At 43.0% G+C, this 18901-nt stretch overlaps 1 protein-coding gene across 8 annotated transcripts in view; it reads left to right on the plus strand.

Annotated features, from left to right (window-relative positions):
• Positions 1 to 18901, plus strand: part of LOC126162434 (peptidyl-prolyl cis-trans isomerase G-like) — a 333524-nt gene that overhangs the window by 14083 nt on the left and 300540 nt on the right. For all 8 annotated transcript variants that reach the window (XM_049918938.1, XM_049918937.1, XM_049918941.1 and 5 more), the window contains exon 2: positions 10597 to 10681. Coding sequence is in view for 7 of the 8 variants with exons in the window: in XM_049918937.1 (XP_049774894.1) it covers positions 10601 to 10681 (81 nt within the window). In the remaining variant the exon portion in view is untranslated. The remainder of the gene's footprint in view (positions 1 to 10596; positions 10682 to 18901) is intronic.

Here is an 18901-nt window from a genome sequence, read left to right on the forward strand (position 1 = left end):
GTTCTAGTAATTTTACATGTCTCTTCTGATCATTGTGATTTTATCTGTTTCTGGCACTCGTTTTTTTTTTTTTTTTTTTTTTTTTTTTTTTTTTTTGTCAACGAGACTCATTTCTCTTCATTCTCCTTTCTCATTATGATCTTTGCTGTTGCATCTTTCCTTTCACTACCTCTTGTTATAAACCACAACCACCATCATCCATTCTGTTGCTGATCTTATGTGCATTATTTGCACTCTGTATCTCCTTTTTCCATTGTCCCGATGTTGACTGTAGTGTTAATCTACTTCCTTGAAGAATTTTTTTCATGTAAGTCATAATTTCGTTATTTTTCATCATACTGGTGTGATTACTGACACTACTAAGATTTATAAATAAATATGAAAGTTACCTTTATCTCGATCTGAGGGCATTATCCTGGGATTGCCTATGACTCCCTGCAGTAATTATTTGCAACCTTCCTCTTTGTTTATATTTGCAACAGTGATGTTTCAGTATTCTGTGATGAATAAGTAATATCTCAGCTTTTTTGGTGAGGCTATTAACAATGTTGTGCGTAGAAATAACTGGATTTTTGTAGGGCATAGGTAATTACATCCTGATTTTCTTCACATAGTTGTGACCAAATTAATGTCTTGTTGTTGTTGTTGTTGTTGTTGTTGTTCAGTTTTGGCTGATATCGGCAGTAATGTCCCCAAGAGTGGTGGAAACTCATAGTTCAGCTAAAAATTGCAGATTGATTTTAGGTTGAATTATCATTAATAAATTAGATGTTAAAGCCAAATGGCTGTGGCTAGCCACAGGTATTGTTCAATAGGCTCCAAATGAGGCTGTTGGAATGTTTAGCGAAAAAGTACAGGAAATGTTGTGGGGAAATATCTAACAATAGACACTACCTGATCAAAACTATCCAAACACATCTGTGCAATACAGAATTGACCACTAGGTATCATGAGAGGCAGACCCACCAGTGTAAAAGAAGGCAGGGAGTATTGTGTTGTCAGTAGGGAAGCATTAACAGCAGAATGGACTAGTCAGGAGAGCTCAGTTACTTTAAATGTGGACTAATCATTTGATTTCACATGTGTAACAGAGCCATTAAGGACATTTCAACCCTTCTAAAGCTGTCCAAGTCAACTGTTGGTGATGTGAATATGAAGTGGAAATGCAAAGCAGTAGCCACAGCTAAACCAAGATGAGGCAGACCTCATGTACTGATGGACAGGGACTATCAAGCAGACAGAGGGTGATTATAAAAATTGTGCAAAATCGGTGGAAAGAATCAGTTGTGTGTTCCAAATTACTACCAGCAGTCCAACTAACACGATGACTGTGCATAGGGAGCTAAAAAGAATGGGGTACAATGGTAAAGCAGATCTTCATAAGCGACACGTGTCAGTAGCCATTGTTAAGTGACACTTGAGGTGGAGTAAAGAGTGATGCCACTGGACAGTGGGGGATTGGGAATGAGTGATGTGGGGTGATGACTCTTGCCATACGCTGTGGCAATCTGATGAGAGGATTTGGATTTAACGAATGCCTGGAGAATGTTACCTGCCGTCATATGTAGTGGCAACAGTGAATTACAGAGGAGATGTGCTTAAGGTGTGACGATGTTCATCATAGATAGGGCGTAGTTCCTTTATTCTGCTTAAGAAAATGCTAAATGCAGGAGGACAATAAACTTCTTGAAAAGGACTGGCTTGTCCAGAGTCTCAACCTGAATTCAGTGGTACACATTTGGGGTGAGTTAGAACGTTAACTTTGCTCCAGACCACAGATGTTATCTGATTTCAGCTCTTCAGGAAAAATGGTCTGCCATTCCTTCAGACATTCATACACATCTCTGAAATTGTCCCCAGAAGAGCCCAAGCTGTCTTAAAGACAAAGTGTGGAAATGTCCTATATTAATGTCCACTAAAAGGTGTCTGAATACCTTTGATCAGTTGGTGTAATTTTTCATCATGACAGAGGAGAATAAATTAAAATAGTAGTGTTGAGGAAAGCATGGTTACTTCTGCTCTAAAAGTATGAAATGAAATGTAGGGTAGAGCAAAGTTTTTCAAAGTTAGGGCTAGTTGGTGTGAAGAACTGAAATTGCATCACAAATCTTACTGTGAAGTTACGGTTTCTGTCATTGAAATGGCAAGAAGGTATGTCTGTATACAAAGAATAAGAAATATAGTTATCATATTAAAACTATCTGGAACACCATTAAACAGAAAACAAATAAAAACTAGCAGAAAGAAAATTCAGTAGAGGAAACTGAAATTAGAGAGAGCTGGTTAGTACTTGTCTTCAGGATGAAAATTTCCTTGTGTTGCCAGTAAGGCACAGTTAAAAGTAGGGGAATTAAAAACAAATCCCAAGCTTTTGGAATTGTTAATTGTTTTCTCAGGAAGGAAAGGAAATACAGATAGATTGGGAAGGAGGGCTAGATTGAGGATCCTAGATTGAGTTGCACCTAAAGACCCAGGGTGACTGGGGCTGTTGAAGACCCCAGTGGAGATGCTGTTCACAGTTAAGAATGACTCTTATTGGTTTTGATACATGACATATTGAGATGACCACACCTCTCTCCATTTTCCCCAGTTGGTGCTGATGTATGGGCAGTGACTCCCACTCTGGCTGCTGAACCAGCACCATGTGATGCTGACAGCAAGCCTGTGGAAGGCCGGCAGCCTTTAGGGGCCACAGCTGTCAACATCAGCAGTGCCCTGCTTCCCTTGGCACTGTACAGTCTGTAAGCCCCTTGCTCTGCTCGTATCACTGTGACGGCGTGTGAAGGTGGCTTTGAATGTGGTGCGACTCGCTGCCCTCTAACAGGTGTCAGATGGTGGCTGGTGCTGTGGCACCAAGTACTACTAGAAATTCAGTGTAGAGATGGCAGCAGGCTCATATAGCAGGTCGACAGGGCTGTGGTACTAAATCCCACCAAGGACTTAGTGCTGGGGCAGGCGCAGCACGGTCTCAAATGTGTGGCTGCTGCTATCAGTGCCCAGTCGTCTCGCTGCCCGGCATAACTCTTCCGTTGTGGTGGTGCTGCCAGTTCCCAGTGATGAGAAATGGTTCCCTGCCTCAAAGTCTAGACTTATATATGTGCCTTTGGTGTGTATTTGTTTGACTAAAACTTGACACCTAGTGATGCCATCCATAATGAGAGACCTCCTTGGTATTGTGTATGTTATTGTCACCAACATGTCACCACACTGGAAACTACCAGCTTGTGGACATTAATGCAATGCTCCATAGTGGCTTCCACACTACGTCTCATTACTTTTGAAAAAGATTTGTAATTTTTACTGAAAAACTGAATAGCGGCACTACACCCCTGTCTGCCATGAGGACAACGGGAGGAAAATTATTTATTAAAGTTATTAAAGGGCTCTTCATAAATTTTGATATTCACTAACAATACACATTTGCTAAGAAAAGCACCAAACTTAACATGCCAAAACATTCAATTACTCAGAACATGCCAAATACTTTCAGTAACTCAGCCGTGCTATAGGTAGTAAGAACTTACATTAAAAAAAGCAGCCTAAACCATTCTAATTTAATTTATATCACTGGTTACAGTATCAAAGGTCGTGGGTCATGAGGGATAAAACAAAAGCAGTTTACAGGCACCTGGACATCATGAACTGCAGTTTTTGTAGTATTTTGAAATTTAATAGCTCAAAAACTTTAATAGCTATTGGAATGAAACTTTAACCAAATAATTAGTATATTGTGACCTCTATGTGAAAAAAATTAAAAAACTGTGGAATACATAGTAGTGCAGTGAATATTGATTTTTATCTTATGAACTTTATTACATGTATTAACAGTGTAGGAAAAGACATATTGCCACTTACCGTAAGGAAGACAGGTAAAGTTTCAGACAGGCACTATTAAAAGACACATATAGCTTCTGGCCAAAGCCTTCATCAGTAAAAAAAAAACACAACACACACACACACACACACACACACACACACACACACACACACACACACACACACACACACACACACACACAAGCAAGCACGACTCACGCATGCGTGTCCACCAACTACAGCATCTTGGGCCAGAATGCAACATCACATGGGATGCAAGCAGCACTCTAGAGGGTGTGGGGAAGTGTATAGGCGGGGAGAGAGAGATAAATGCTGTCTGCTGGAGTGTGCTGGGACTAGACTGCCACCAGATGCAGCTTCAGCAGGTTGTGGGGTAGAAAGGTGGGGAAAAAAGGAACAAGAAAGGTGAGGAGCGGGGAAAGACAAGTGGATGCGTTGGCAGAGGGCTGGAAATAAACAGGGTGGGAGATGAGAATGGGGAGAAGATGGTAGGGTATAGGCGGTGGAAACTGTTGGGTGGAGGGTGTGGAACAGTGTGTTACCATAGGTTGAGTCCAGGATAATTATAGGAGCGGTGAACGTGTTGTAAAGATAATTCCCATATCCACAGTTCAGAAATGCTGGTGGTGGAGGGAAGGATCTAGATGGCTCGAGTAGTGAAGCAGCCATTGAAATCAAGTGTGTTATGTTCAGCTGCATGTTGGGCCACATGGTGATCTACTTTGCTCTTGGCCACAGTTTGGCGGTGCTGTTCATCCTGGCTGACTGCTGGTTGGTAGTTATACCAATATAAAAAGCTGTGCAGTGATTGTGGAACAGCTGTTATATGACATGGCTGCTTTCATGGGTGGCCCAGCCCGTGATGGGGTATGATAAACCTGTGACAGGACTGGAATAGGAAGTGCTGGGTGGGTGGATGGGCAGGTTTTGCACCTGGGTCTTCCACAGGGATATGACCATTGTGCCAAGGGATTGAGATTGGGAATGGGATGGACTAGGATGTTGTGGAGGTTGAATGGGTGACAGAGCACCATGGTAGGAAGGATGGGAAATATCTCAGGTAGGATGTCCCTCATTTCAGGGTATGATGGTAGGTAATCAAAGGCTTGGTGAATTATATGGTTCAGATGTTCCAGTCTAAGGTGGTACTGGGTGATGAAGGGGACACTCCTTTGTGACAGGGTCTTGGGGGTGGTGGGACGATTGGGGGTGTGAGGGGAAATGGCACATGAGGTCTGTTTGCAAACTAAGTCTATGGGATAGTGTCTGTTTGTGAAGGCCTTGGTGAGACCCTCAGCATATTGAGAAAGGGAGTTATTTGTCACTGCAGATACACTGTAACTGGGTGGCCAGACTATACGGGACAGATTGCTTGGTGTGAAAGGGATGACAGCTGTCAAAATCCAGGTACTGTTGGTAATTGATGGGTTTAATGTGGACAGGTGCAGATGGAGCCATCAGAGAGGAGGTGGTCAACATCTAGGAAGGTGTCACACTGGGTTGAGGAGGACCACGTGAAGCAGATGGGAGAGGAAGTGATGCATTTGTGACGGAACAAAGATAGTGTGTCTTGGTCTTTAGTTCAGATCATGAAGGCGTCATCAATGAACCAGACTAGGGGTTTGGTGTTTTGATATGCTAGGAAGGTCTCCTCTAGATGACCCATGAAAAGGTTGACATTGGAGGGTGCTGTGCGAGTGTCCATGGCTGTGCTGTGGATTTGTGTACGTACCTCTCCTCCAAATGAGGAGTAGTTGTGGGTTAGGATAGAGTTATTAAGGTGTATGAGGAATGAAGTAGTGGGTTTGGAATGTAAAGGATGTTGGGAAATAGCGGTGAGACCATGGGCATGAGGGATGTTGGTGTATAGGTAGGTGGTGTCAAAAGTGACAAGTAGGGATCCAGGAGGTAAAGGGATGGGATGGTGGAGAGTCTTTGATGTAGGAGGCTGGGTTATGGACAATTGGTTGATGGTGTTGGTCATTGAGGGCTGAAATTATTTCAGTTTGGACATAATAACCAGCCACAATGGGGCATCCAGTTTTGTTGGGTTTGTGGATTTTGGAGAGCATGGGAAAGGTGTGTGTGTGTGTGTGTGTGTGTGTGTGTGTGTGTGTGTGTGTGTGTGTGTGTGTGTGTGTGTGGGTGGGTGGTGTCGTAGGGGTGAGGAGGGAAATGGATTCAGGGGATATGTTCCAGGAAGGCCTTAAACAGAGATTTGAGTTTGTGTTGCACTTCCAGGAAGGGATCACTCTGGCAGTGTTTATAGGTGAAGGAGTCACGTAATTGGTTGACGACTTCTGCCAGGTAGTCACTACGATTCATAACAACAGTAGTGGAACCTTCATCTGCAGGTAGGATGATTAGGTCAGGATTCATTTTGAGATTGTGTATGGCTGTTCTTTTTCTACTCAAAGGTTGGTGCTCTGTGGAAGGGACCTATGGAAGGATGGTGAGGATAAGTTGGAGGTAAGGAATTCCTGGAAGGTGACCAGCGGGTGGTTATGTGGGGGAGGGCGTTGTGGTTGGATGGTGGTATGAACTGGAAGAGATAGGGTTCAGTGTTGGAATTAGGGTGGTTTTGGTTGGAGGGATTGGCAGAAAAGAAGTGCTTCCATTGCAGGGTTCGGGAGAAGCGGAGTAGGTCTTCGACAAGTCCAGCATGATTAAATTTGGGTGTAGGGCTAAAGGTGAGGCCTTTGAATAGTACTGAAACTTCTATGGAGCTCAGGGGTTTGGTGGAAAAGTTAACAACAGTGATAAGGAAGTGTTTTGGCTCTAGATTTGGATTTGGACGACAACTGATAGGAAATTTTGGGGATGTGGCGAGATGGAAAGGTCAGCTAGACAGGGTTTAGCTGCTATGAGAGATGGGCAAGGAGGAACACTGTGGGTATGATAGGCATCGGATAGTGGTGCTCAGAGCTGGCAGTAGGGTTTCTTTTCCTACATTGTTGATATTCCTACCAGGAGTTTCCATTGTTTGAAATATGTGTATTTTTTCAGGTACTCTGTATTTTCATACTATTAAAAATAAAAGGTCAAAACAAATTTCATTCTTTTAACTATTAACTTGTTGAAACAGTAAACCAGAAATATTTACCAATTTGTTATTTTGTGCATTTAATAAAATGTTTTTTAGAAGTCAATTTTTTCTTCTAATAATTTAAGAACATTTTACATGTTTCAGCTTAAAATGTTTAATACATTGTTGAATAATGTGGTTTCAGCATAGACAAGCAGTATATTGTTATTCTTGCAAAATTTTCTTTTTGTAACTGTAATATTGGATGAGATAATGATACCTAAGTATGCAAAAACATTGACTAGGGGAAACTGAAACTAAAATTTTGCATGTCATTTTCTTCTCAATGATAATGTATCAAAACTTTCCAGCTCCATAATAATTTATGACTATGACTGTCGTTTTTATCTTATTTAGTTTTCTTTTTTTTCTTTGTTATTCTGGCCTCCTTTGTTATGCTTTCACCAACTTTTTCATCTTCAGCAACACATTGCCTGTCCGCTTGTAGCAGCCCACTTTTCATGTTGTCTCAGTTGTGATGTGAGTCTGCTTATGGCTTTTAAGCTGCTTTTTACTCCATCATTAAAATATATTATGGGATCCATCACACCAATTTGAAAAGCTGAGCTGCAAACAAAAACAGTTTTTGGCAAGTGTTCCCAAATGCAGCTATTGAAGCTTTTGTTGGAATTGTGTGTTTTCCAAGTAAACATTTTTTCAGGAGTTTAGAATCTGAAAGATTTCTATATATTGGCTTTACTTTTACGACAACAGTTTCTGGTGTGAGCTTTGCATGTATATGTTTTTGTCCATTTGTCTTACACATACTATACTTAGACCATGAAGTTTTTCCTTTTGGGCAGAGGCCACTCTATGGTTGCTTGTTAGTGGATATTCTGTGAAACCGAAACGGCCAAATTGCTTTTCCCGTCTCACTGACAGTTTTGCAGTTTCTCCTGGTGGGTAGACCATAATATTCTGAGAGGTTTTCTATTTCTGATTTGGTGAGTCTGCCATGTTCACCAATTCCTTCGCCACCAGAGACTTCTTTCCCTGTCATGTCCTTGCAGAGTTTCCTATTTTGCCCCCTATGTTGTCCCCCACTCTCTTCTGCACATGCCCTATACATTATACTTTTTTTTTAATTTCAGCTTCACCACGTGGTTTAGCAGCTGCAGCACTTTTGAAAGCTTAAGAGTCACCATCATCAAGGTGGTGTATGTATAGCACACCATGTGTAGCAACTGACCTACTAAAAAGAGAGACTTGCTTTCCATACCACCACTGAAACCTTTGAAGTTTTTGTTCACTTACCTTATTTGCACAATTTTGGCAGTGTTTTGTCAGCCATTCATAGTCCAGCACCTTGCCTGGACAGTATCTACAGAGGTACCTGCGACAACTCCATCCAGTGATATGTGACGTCACCTCTGCCCTGTTAGGGCACTGTGCAAATGTTTATAATACCTTCCATATTTTACAGGTGGCGGTGGGAGATCTTTTATAGCACAGAATACCTGGGTTCCTTTTCTTTCTTTCCAGTACACCTCAGGGCATAAGCAAGGCATATATTCACTATATTTTGTGCATTTTACAGATGTCATAGTACAGTTTGTTACTTTACACCTTACAATTTTGCTGAATAGGCCTTTTCTCTTATGTCCTCACTAAATGTAAGTGATTTTTGACTATTACAATATTTACGTTTAGCAACAGACAAAAGCAACTCTGAAAGCTTACGCTTACTAATCGAAATGTAACTGTTATTTTTGCTATTTACATGTTTCAACTTGAGTTTTGAATCACTGTCTAGTGAACATTTAGGTGTAACCTCACTTTGCTATGGCATAACAATTTCTTCATTTTTACAATTTCCAATAACAAGCTTGTGTTGACTACCATAAAACTCACTTTTGTAAAAGGGTTGAAACACACCATCAAAACAACAAGTTTACAGCACAAAGACACACACAAACATAAGTAAAATAAAGTAATCTACTTGTATCAACATAAATATCAATTGCAATAAATCCCTGCTTGTAGTACAGTTGATATGTTCTTCAAGGATGTCACACAAATTAGTTTCTACAAAAATAGCAGCACCAAAATTAATTAGTGAGACTTCGTCGGCAAGGTTGTGTGTTTGACAGCAGTGTGACAGCCAGGCATTCACATGCTACATCTGTTTTAGAAAGGCATTTAAACATGAAAGTGATCAGGTACTATACATAAAGTATATACGAGGTGGAATCCAAAATTTTCAGGACTGGTGCTGCCATCTGGAAAGTAGGATTAGTAAATCTCTGCACCGCTAGGTAGCAAGAGCTGCATATCTGAGGAGTCAGATTGACATTCAGCGGGGAGGATGTGTTGCATGTCCACAGTGATTTCCATAATACTCTTTGTTTGGTGGGTGGCGATTTTACAATGGATCTGCGAACAGAACAGCACGTGTGTATCAAAGTCTGTGCGAATCTTGGGAAAAGTGCTATGGAGACTCTTGCAATAATTCAACAAGTGTTTGGGGGACAGAGCATGAGCCATAAGTGTTTGTTTGAGTGGCATGCTCGGTTCAGGGCCGGCCGTACAGACGTCGAAGATGATCCTCACACTGGAAGGTCCGTTAGCCGCACAATACCAGACATTGTTGCCAAACTTCAACAATTGGTTTGTGCGGATCGACGTCGAACCATTCAAGACATTGCGGATGAAATGGGTATAGGTTATGGGACATGTCAACGAATGTTGACTGATGAATTGGGCATGCATCATGTTGTCCCAAAATTTGTACCAAGGATCTTAACTGCCGATCAGAAGGCACTGCACGTTGGAGTGTGCATGGACGTTCGTCAGACCGCATCTGATGATCCAACCTTCTTGTCATGGGTTATCACTGCTGATGAGAGCTGGATTTATGGTTATGACCCAGAGACAAAGCAACAGTGGAAGAGGCCGGGATCTCCAAGACCCAAAAAAGCGAGATAGGTGAAGAGCAAAGTGATGAGCATGATCATCATTTTCTTTGATACCAAGGGAATTGTGCACAAAGAATTCATCCCACCCAACCAAACAGTGAATTCCACGTACTACTGTGACGTTTTGCGATGGCTCCTTGAAAACGTGCAGTGACGACGGCCCGAACTTTGGCGTCAAGGGAACTGGCTGCTGCATCACAGCAACGTGCCCTGTCACACGTCCTTGCTGACCAGGACCTTTTTGACAAAAAACAACATGGGGTTGTACCCCACCCACCGTGCTCACCAGATTTGGCCCCTTGTGACTTCATGCTATTCCCAAAACTGAAACTCAAGTTGACAGGCCATTGGTTCAACACTCTTGGGAGGATTCAAGAAGCATTGCTGGTGGTGATTAACACTCTCAAAGAACAGGACTTCCAGAAAAAGTTTGATCAGTGGCAGAAGCTCTGGGATGCGTGACCATTAGTCCAAAGGTTAGGTTTTCAACATATGGCACCACCAGTCCCAAAAATTTTGGAGAGCACCTTGTATTTTTAGAATTGGGAAGAATCATAGAATTTTGTTAAATAAAAAGTTCATGTTTTGGGCCCTCAAGACCTCCAGGTCTCCTCATTTGGGAAATGTGCTGCGTAGCCTGTCAATCATGGACTTTTTTTTTTTTTTTTTTTTTTTTTTTTGGACAAATCGATTGAATTTTCTCTTTAAAATGTACTGTGTCATAGCTTTCCTTGAATTCTTTTAACATTTCACTTGCAGACAGATGGATGATGGCAGTAGAGAGCAGTCATCACCGGAGTCTTCTGTTCGTGCTGGACCATCAGCTTTGGGGCAAAATGAGCAGGTATAATAACTGTTACATTGTAGCTGCAGATGTTAGTATGCCCTTCATTTCATGTAACAGGACTGGTTTTCATCTAAACTGTGGTGCAAATAATAGAAGTATTTGCTAGTTGGAAGTGCATTGGTAATTATTTATTTTCATATTCATGTTATTTGCAAAATGCATTCTCTGGTAAAAATGTAGGTTGATGCTTCTCCTATCATTTAGTTTGAAATAATAAGGACTGGTGTAAAAGTAATTTCGTACATATAGAAATTGTTACAGAGCTTGCAACAAGACTAATATGGATGCTGAATCAGTGATGTGCTTTTCAGAGGATTAAAAAAATAGTGTAAACAAAAGTTACAGAATAGTTGCAAAGGAAACCATGATCACTGTAATTATTTATATTTCTTTCTTTCAAGGTGACCTTAATTGTCTTAATCTAGCTGCAAATATGTTTTAAAAACTCAAGAGAAGTGATGTAGCAGAATGATGAAAATTTAGTGGGTGCTGAGAGAAATAATGGAATGTTTTAGAGCAATGCATTGTACATGTAAGGTTGAGATTACAGATTAATCTATTCCTGCCCCTAAAGGGGTGCAATAGGAGATGAAAGTTTTTTTTATATATGTCACTATTAAGGCGATTTTGAAACTACACCTATGAAAATTGGCATTTGGTTTGTTGTTCAGGAGTAAAGAAATGAGTGTTTCACTGTTTTTGGAAATTTTACCCCTTCAGAGATGAAATAGTGGGTGAAAGCTTTTTGAACGTAAATTGTATTAATAACCTACTAAAGTATTTTTAAAGCTTCATCTATGAAAATTAGTATTTGTTTATGGAAATTCAATCCCTAGAGGTGAAATAGTGCCTGGCTGATTGACTAGTCATCACCCAGCCCAAACTGCTAAGCATAGAAACTTGAAAATTTGGGAACTTACATTGTAGATATTGTTTAAGAAGGGATTGTTCGAAATTCTGCTTCTAAAGAACCGGAGATTACTGCATAATAGGTGTAAAACGAATACTGTCAAATAACATATCACAAAAACCAAAGAAATTCTGGTTGTATGTAAAGGCTGTTAATGCCACCGAAGTTAGTGTCCAGTCCTTAGCAAATGAGACAGGAAATGAAATTGAGTGCTGCTAAGCAAAAGCTGAAATACTTAACTCCATTTTAAAATCTTTCTTTATGAAGGAGAACCCAAGAGAATTGTAGCAGTTTAATCATCATACCACTGAAAAGCTGAATGAAATAAGGACGAGTGTCACTGATGTTGAGAAACAGCTGAAATCGTTAAAATTGAACCAAGTTCCAGGTCCCAATGCAATTCCTGTCATATTCTGTATTGAATTTGCAGTTGAGTTAGCCCCTCCTCTCACTACAATCTATCATAGATCCATCGAACAAAAAACTGTGCCCAGTTTTTGGAAAAAGGCCCAGGACACATCCAACTACAAGAAGGGTAGTAGAAATGATCCGCAAAACTGCTGTCCAATATCCTAGACATGCCCTCTACTATTACAGGTGATTCTAAATATTTCCTCCCCAAGGGGCTCACCTCTCTTTGGCGGGTTCATGCTTGTGTACCATGGGGCCCCAGCCTTTGCAGCATCTTTTCCCTTCCGTGCTGTATTTCTTCCCTTGGGGAAAATGTCTGGAATGTTAATGGTAATGTTCTGCATTGTCTGTCATTGATATAACAACAGTCTCAACACTGTTTTTTGTTCACTTTCCCTTTCTTTGTTTCCCTTCTCCTCTCATTCCTCCACTTCGGTGTTTGAGGTTCTCTTTTTCTTCTTCCTCCTCATGTGCTCCTGAAGCCCGATCCATGCGTCTGACATGTAACAGGTGACTGGGTAACGCGTAATTCCCAGCTCTGGGTCGACAGGTAGGGTTTGCACTTTCCTCCCTGGTACAGGCCAGGCCCAGTGAAGGGTGATTGCCTGAGCTACTACCTTCCCAAATTGCTGATTGGTCCCTCTGTCAGGTGTTCAGTATGTGAGACCTGAGGTTCACCTTAGGCTGGTGCACCCCATTGTGAAGGGGACCCCCAGTTGGAAGGAGCATGCTATTGAGATGCTGGCAATCGTGGGGAATTTTCTCACAATGAGCCAATCATCTTCACAATAAACATCTATGAAATGTAAATGGAATGAGGCTAATGATTCACTGACTCTTCCAGCTGCACCGCCGTTCCTTGTGGTCTCACATACTGGAGACGGCCAGTCCTTCGCAATGGTAAATCCGTTTATTATTCAGAAAGGTGTTGATCCCATTCCTGGCCCTGTGAAATCCTGCTCTCGTTTACAGAATGGGACTTTGCATTTAGGGGCTTCTTATGATTCTCAAGTGCAACAACTGCTTGCTGCCTCACTCCTCCACGGTCATCCTGTTCATATTGAGGCCCATAGAACTCTGAATTCTTCCCCTGGTTTTATTTACACTAGGCTGCTCGACAGTCTGACCGAGGTTGAAATCCAATATTACCTCTCTGATCAGGGCGTCATTGCCATCCATTGGGTGATGAAAAAGGTAGATTCCTCCTTAGTACCCAGCCGCACTCTTTTTCTCACCTTTGATAGAGTGGTGCTTCCGTCCAAGATCAAAGCAGGCTATGAAATTATCACAGTCCGACCGTACATTCCCAACACTATGTGCTGCTACCAGTGCCATCATTACAACCACACTTGAGAGTCCTGTAGGCACCCAGCCAAATGTGTAACCTGTGGTAGGGATGCACATGAGGGCGATTGTCTGCCCCCTCCCCTCTGTATCAAGTGCAATGGTGGCCATGCTGCCTTCTCTCGGGATTGTCCCGTGTATCTTGATGAGCGGGCTGTCCAGGAGATCTGGGCAAAGGAAAAAGTGCCTTACCCAGTTGCTTGCGAGTTACTGGCTAGTCGCAAAGCCTGTGTTCTTCCATCTGGCACCTATAGTTTGCTTCTTGTTACCCCTTGCTTCATGAAGGATGCAAACACGCGACCTTGCATTCAGTGCTGAGGTTTTGAAATTTCTCAGCATCACCATCCCTCCATCCAGCTGTGCAACATGCCATCAAACTCTCGCCTCGAGGGGCGAAGCCACCAGTTACTCAACTGGTAGGCCAGAAGGGACATAAGGAGTACTCCCGGGAAGACTTCCTACGTCCCTCCAGCCAAACAACACCCGAGTTTTCCTCTGCTAACCGGAAAGGCTTGAAGAAGTCTGCCAAAGACAAATGGTCTTCTTCTTCACCTACCTGAAGATCCTCTTCAATGGTGTTGTCATGTGATACTTTAGCCCAGCTAGCCTCCGTGTCGCCAGTGCACACTACCAACCGTTTTTCTACGTTGGATTCCACAGACCAACAGCACAAGCACGCAGATGCTTCTTTGGACCTCGTGGAGCAGGATCCTCCTGCTTCTGTGCCCTGTAGCAGTGAGTCTTCACAGGCTGTCATTCGGTAGCTCCCAAGGTGACACCCCTTCATTTCTTTCTCATGACTCTCCTCCAAAGAAATGTTCGTGGGCTTCGGTCCCACAAAGAGGATTTATGCTGCTTTTAGCATTGCAGCTTCCCCTTGTACTCTGCCTTCAGGAAAGAAAATTGCATCCTCACTACTGCTTTGAGCTTTCACTTTTCTTCCCAGTTTGTTTTGAACTTCTCCCTGAGGTCGGCATTCCTCTCATGGGGACATCATGCTGCTCGTACGGGATGACATTCTGAGTCAACCCACCTCGCTGACTTCCCATCTTCAAGCTGTTGCAGTTCGCCTTTTACTTCCTCACCTGACATTTTCCCTCTGTACCATTTGTCCCTCCATCATTTGATGTCGCTAGGGCCGACTTCGTTCAGTTTATTGGGCAGCTACCTCCCCCATTTCTGCTACTCGGTGACTTAAATGCACATCGTCTCCTTTGGGGTTCTCCCATAACATGTCAGAGAGTTGCCCTCTTAGTTGATCATCTTAATCAACTAAACCTGTTACCTTAACACTGGAGCACCCACATTCCTTTCCGACTCTTTGCACACCTATTCCCATTTGGACCTATCCTTCTGCACTGCCCAGCTTGCCCATCGTCTTGAGTGGTCCATTCTTTCTGACACCTACTTGAGCGAATATGTCCCATGTGCTATCTGTTTGCTAACTCCTACCCCACGTGCATGCACACCCAAATGGCAGCTTACTAAGGCTGACTGGCATCTTTTCTTCTCCATGGCAACCTTCGAAGAACAAGATTTCCCCAATTGTGATGACCTGACCAGGTGGAATATCTCACAAATGTTTTCTGTACTGCTGCAGAATGTTCCATTCCTCGCACTCCATCTTTACTACGCTGTTTCCCGGTCCCTTGGTGGACTGAGGCATGCAGCGCTGCAGTTTGTGCACTGACAACGTGTTCTCTGCATTTTTACCTATCATCCTATGATGGCAAACTGCATTCCTTATAAACAGATGAGTGGAAAGTGTCGTCGCATTCTTTGGGACAGCAAAAAAGCTAGCTGGATTTCATTCACTAGTTCTTTCAACAATTTCACCCCTTTCTCTGTCGCATGGACCAACCTCAAACGGCTCTCTGGGACCAAGATCCATTCGCCAGTTTCCAGCCTGACAGTAGTAGATGATCTAGTCATGGACCCTGTTACTATCTCGAACACAATGGGCCACCATTTTGCAGAAATTTTGAGCTCTTCCCACTATCACAGTACCTTACTCCATCGGAAACAAGTGGAGGAGGCTTGTGCGATACCCTTCTCTTCTCAGAATCATGAGTGCTGCAATGCTGCCTTTTTACTATGAGGGAGCTAGATCATGCTTTCAGTTCATCCTGATCCTCCTCCCCAGGGCCAGACGCTGTCCACTTTCAGAGGTTGCAGCCCCTTTTTTTGTGGGCTAGCACTTTCTGCTTACTATGTTCAACCGCATCTGGGCAAAGGGCATATTTCACGGATGTTGTCTTGAAGCCACCGACATACCCATACCTAAGCCGTGTAAGGACAAAAACCTTCCAACCTTTCTTCTAGCTACCACCCCATCTCTCTCACCAGCTGTGTTTGCAAGGTGATGGAACGTATGATTCATGCCTGGCTGGTATGGTGGCTCAAGTCTCGCAATTTACTAACAACTGCACAGTGTGGATTTCGAGTGCACCCTTCTGCAGTTCACCATCTCATGACGTTGTCCACCCATGTCATGAATGGTTTTATGCAGAAATCCCAGACTGGTTTTGTGTTTTTCACTTTGGAGAAGGCCTACGACACCTGCTGGAGAACTGGTATCCTCTGTACTCTTTACTCGTGGGGCTTCCATGGCCCCCTTCCCTGTTTCCTTCAGGAGGGTGTGTGTGGGTTTTGCCTTGTCGGTCACCTTCATCCAGGAAAACGGTGTGTCTCAGGGTTCTGTCCCAAAGATTGTCCTCATTGCTATCGCCATTAACTGCATAATGGCCTGTCTCCCAGTGGGCATCTCTGGCTCCCTTATGGTTGACAATTTTGCCATCTATTGCAGTTCTCCATGGACCTGTCTTGCTGAGCAGTGTCTTTGTAACCTCCCCCTCACTTATCGACCTTAATGACAGTGAAAAATTAAACCGCGTGTACCTAATGGAAATTTGGGAAAAGCAATTGTCACCGAAGTTAATCTGTCGGTAAAGAGGGAGGAAAGGGTTACATCTAAATGAAAGGAAAAATGCAAATGAAACTGGTGGAAATAAATTTTGAAAAGGGGTAAAGTTAATAAAGAAAGTAAATGTGCGGTCGCCACATTAACAATTAATTGGCACCAATTAGATATTTGAGATTTGGGGAAATTAAGGTCGCCAGTCCTAAGGACAATTACTATAGTAACTGAAAAAGAAAGGTTATTACAAATATAATTAGCACTAGAAGTATGGCAACTGAAGGTTGACACGTGTAGTGTGAAAACTGAAAGTTTGTCAGAAGTAATAAATTTCGCTACACTCTGACTTAATTTAGCAAAAGAATTAATAAAACCAGAAAATTGAAAGTTAATTTAGTGACTGAAGTTAATAGTGAGCTTTCTTTCTGAAGCACATCGAAATTCAGTAAAATACGGTTAGTCTTGGACTACCTCAACAATCATTTCAAAAGCTACTTGAATCTACGCAATTTAGAAATAAGAGATTTAACTTTGAACTTGAATTAAATGATTCTGAACAATTAACAATAGTAAAATTTAGTACGTACCAAGCTGAGCTGCAGCCACAGGTAAGCTAAAATACGGTAACAAAACTCGCACTCTTAATTTGTGCTTGTGTAATCTAAATATTGTAGCCAGCTATGAATACCTTAACTGAACTTTGAAATTAAAGCAGTGAAATCGAATGATGCTGGTGTTTGAATTTCAACGACACTCGGGTTCATTCTGGAAAAGGAAGGGACCCTGCTTGGTAGTGCAATTGGGACAATGAGCAACAAAGGTTCATTCTAAGTTGCTGTAATTTTGTGATGCAACCATTTTAAAAGTTTGAAAAGCTGAGGTCTGCCATACAGTTCTAAAACTTTACGTGCTTCCAGTGTTCCTTGTTGGTTGATTGGAGGTTTGAAGCCGTCGATCGAGGTGGCGGTGACAGTCACTCATTGTCGGCCGTCGCTGTTGCAGAAGCTGGATGTTGGCGCGCCTTCTTCTCGACACGGTCACCAGATGAAACGGGCTCTTGATGTGCGCCAGCAAAAGCTTCCCGTGCGTGACACCATGTCAGAAACTATCATCGCAAGCCAAGCCCAATTACATGCTGCCAAACCCCGAAAGCGCGGCAACTCGCGGGAGCTTCAGACAACACACACCTGCTCCACTTGCTACTCCAGGCAGACTCCCCTCTGCCCGCACTCCACGCGACCGAGTTAACACTACCAAAGATCCTAAACACTCTGCTTCTCCACACGACCTATCGATGTATTCGTTCGATAGCATAGTTTTCCCTAGGCCGGATCCAGCGTAAAAATACAAATAATATTCACAAAACAAACCAACATAAATGCATAAATATATATAATTATAATAGAGGGAAACATTCCACGTGGGAAAAATATATCTAAAAAGAAAGATGATGAGACTTACCAAACAAAAGCGCTGGCAGTTTGATAGACACACAAACAAACACAAACATACACACAAAATTCTAGCTTTCGCAACCAACGGTTGACTCGTCAGGAAAGAGGGAAGGAGAGGGAAAGACGAAAGGATTTGGGTTTTAAGGGAGAGGGTAAGGAGTCATTCCAATCCCGGGAGCGGAAAGACTTACCTTAGGGGGAAAAAAGGACAGGTATACACTCGCGCGTGCGCGCGCGCGCCCACACCCACACACACACACACACACACACACACACACACACACACACACACACACACATACAGGCACAAGCAGACATTTCTAAAGCCAAAGAGTTTGGGCAGGGATGTCAGTCGAGGCGGAAGTACCGAGGCAAAGATGTTGTTGAAAGACAGGTGAGGTATGAGCGGCGGCAAATTGAAATTAGAAATTAGCGGAGATTGAGGCCTGGCGGATAGCGAGAAGAGAGGATATGCTGAAGGGCAAGTTCCCATCTCCGTAGTTCTGACAGGTTGGTGTTAGTGGGAAGTATCCAGATAACCCGGACGGTGTAACACTGTGCCAAGATGTGCTGGCCGTGCACCAAGGCATGTTTAGCCACAGGGTGATCCTCATTACCAACAAACCTTCGAAAGTGAAGAAGTTGTGGGTCAGGATGAAGCTGGCTAAGGTAATGAGGAAAGAGGTTTTAGGTAGGGTGGCAGGTGATCGGTGTGAAAGGAAATGCTACAATGGGGCGGCCGGGATGTTTGGGTTTGTGAATTTTAGGAAGAAGGTAGAAGGTAGGGGTGCGGGGTGTTGGTGGGGTCAGGAGGTTGATGGAGTCAGGTGAAAGGTTTTGTAGGGGGCCTAAGGTTCTGAGGATTCCTTGAAGCTCCACCTGGACATCAGGAATGGGATTACCTTGGCAAACTTTGTAAGTAGTGTTGTCTGAAAGCTGACGCAGTCCCTCAGCCACATACTTCCGACGATCAAGTACCACAGTCGTGGAACCCTTGTCCGCCGGAAGAATGACGATGGATTGGTCAGCCTTCAGATCACGGATAGCCTGGGCTTCAGCAGTGGTGATATTGGAAGTAGGATTAAGGTTTTTTAAGAAGGACTGAGAGGCAAGGCTGGAAGTCAGAAATTCCTGGAAGGGTAGGAGAGGGTGATTTTGAGGAAGAGGAGGTGGGAGATTAC

The sequence above is a fragment of the Schistocerca cancellata genome, chromosome 2 (assembly GCF_023864275.1).
Source record: "Schistocerca cancellata isolate TAMUIC-IGC-003103 chromosome 2, iqSchCanc2.1, whole genome shotgun sequence".
In the NCBI taxonomy this organism is placed as follows: Eukaryota; Metazoa; Arthropoda; class Insecta; order Orthoptera; family Acrididae; genus Schistocerca; species Schistocerca cancellata.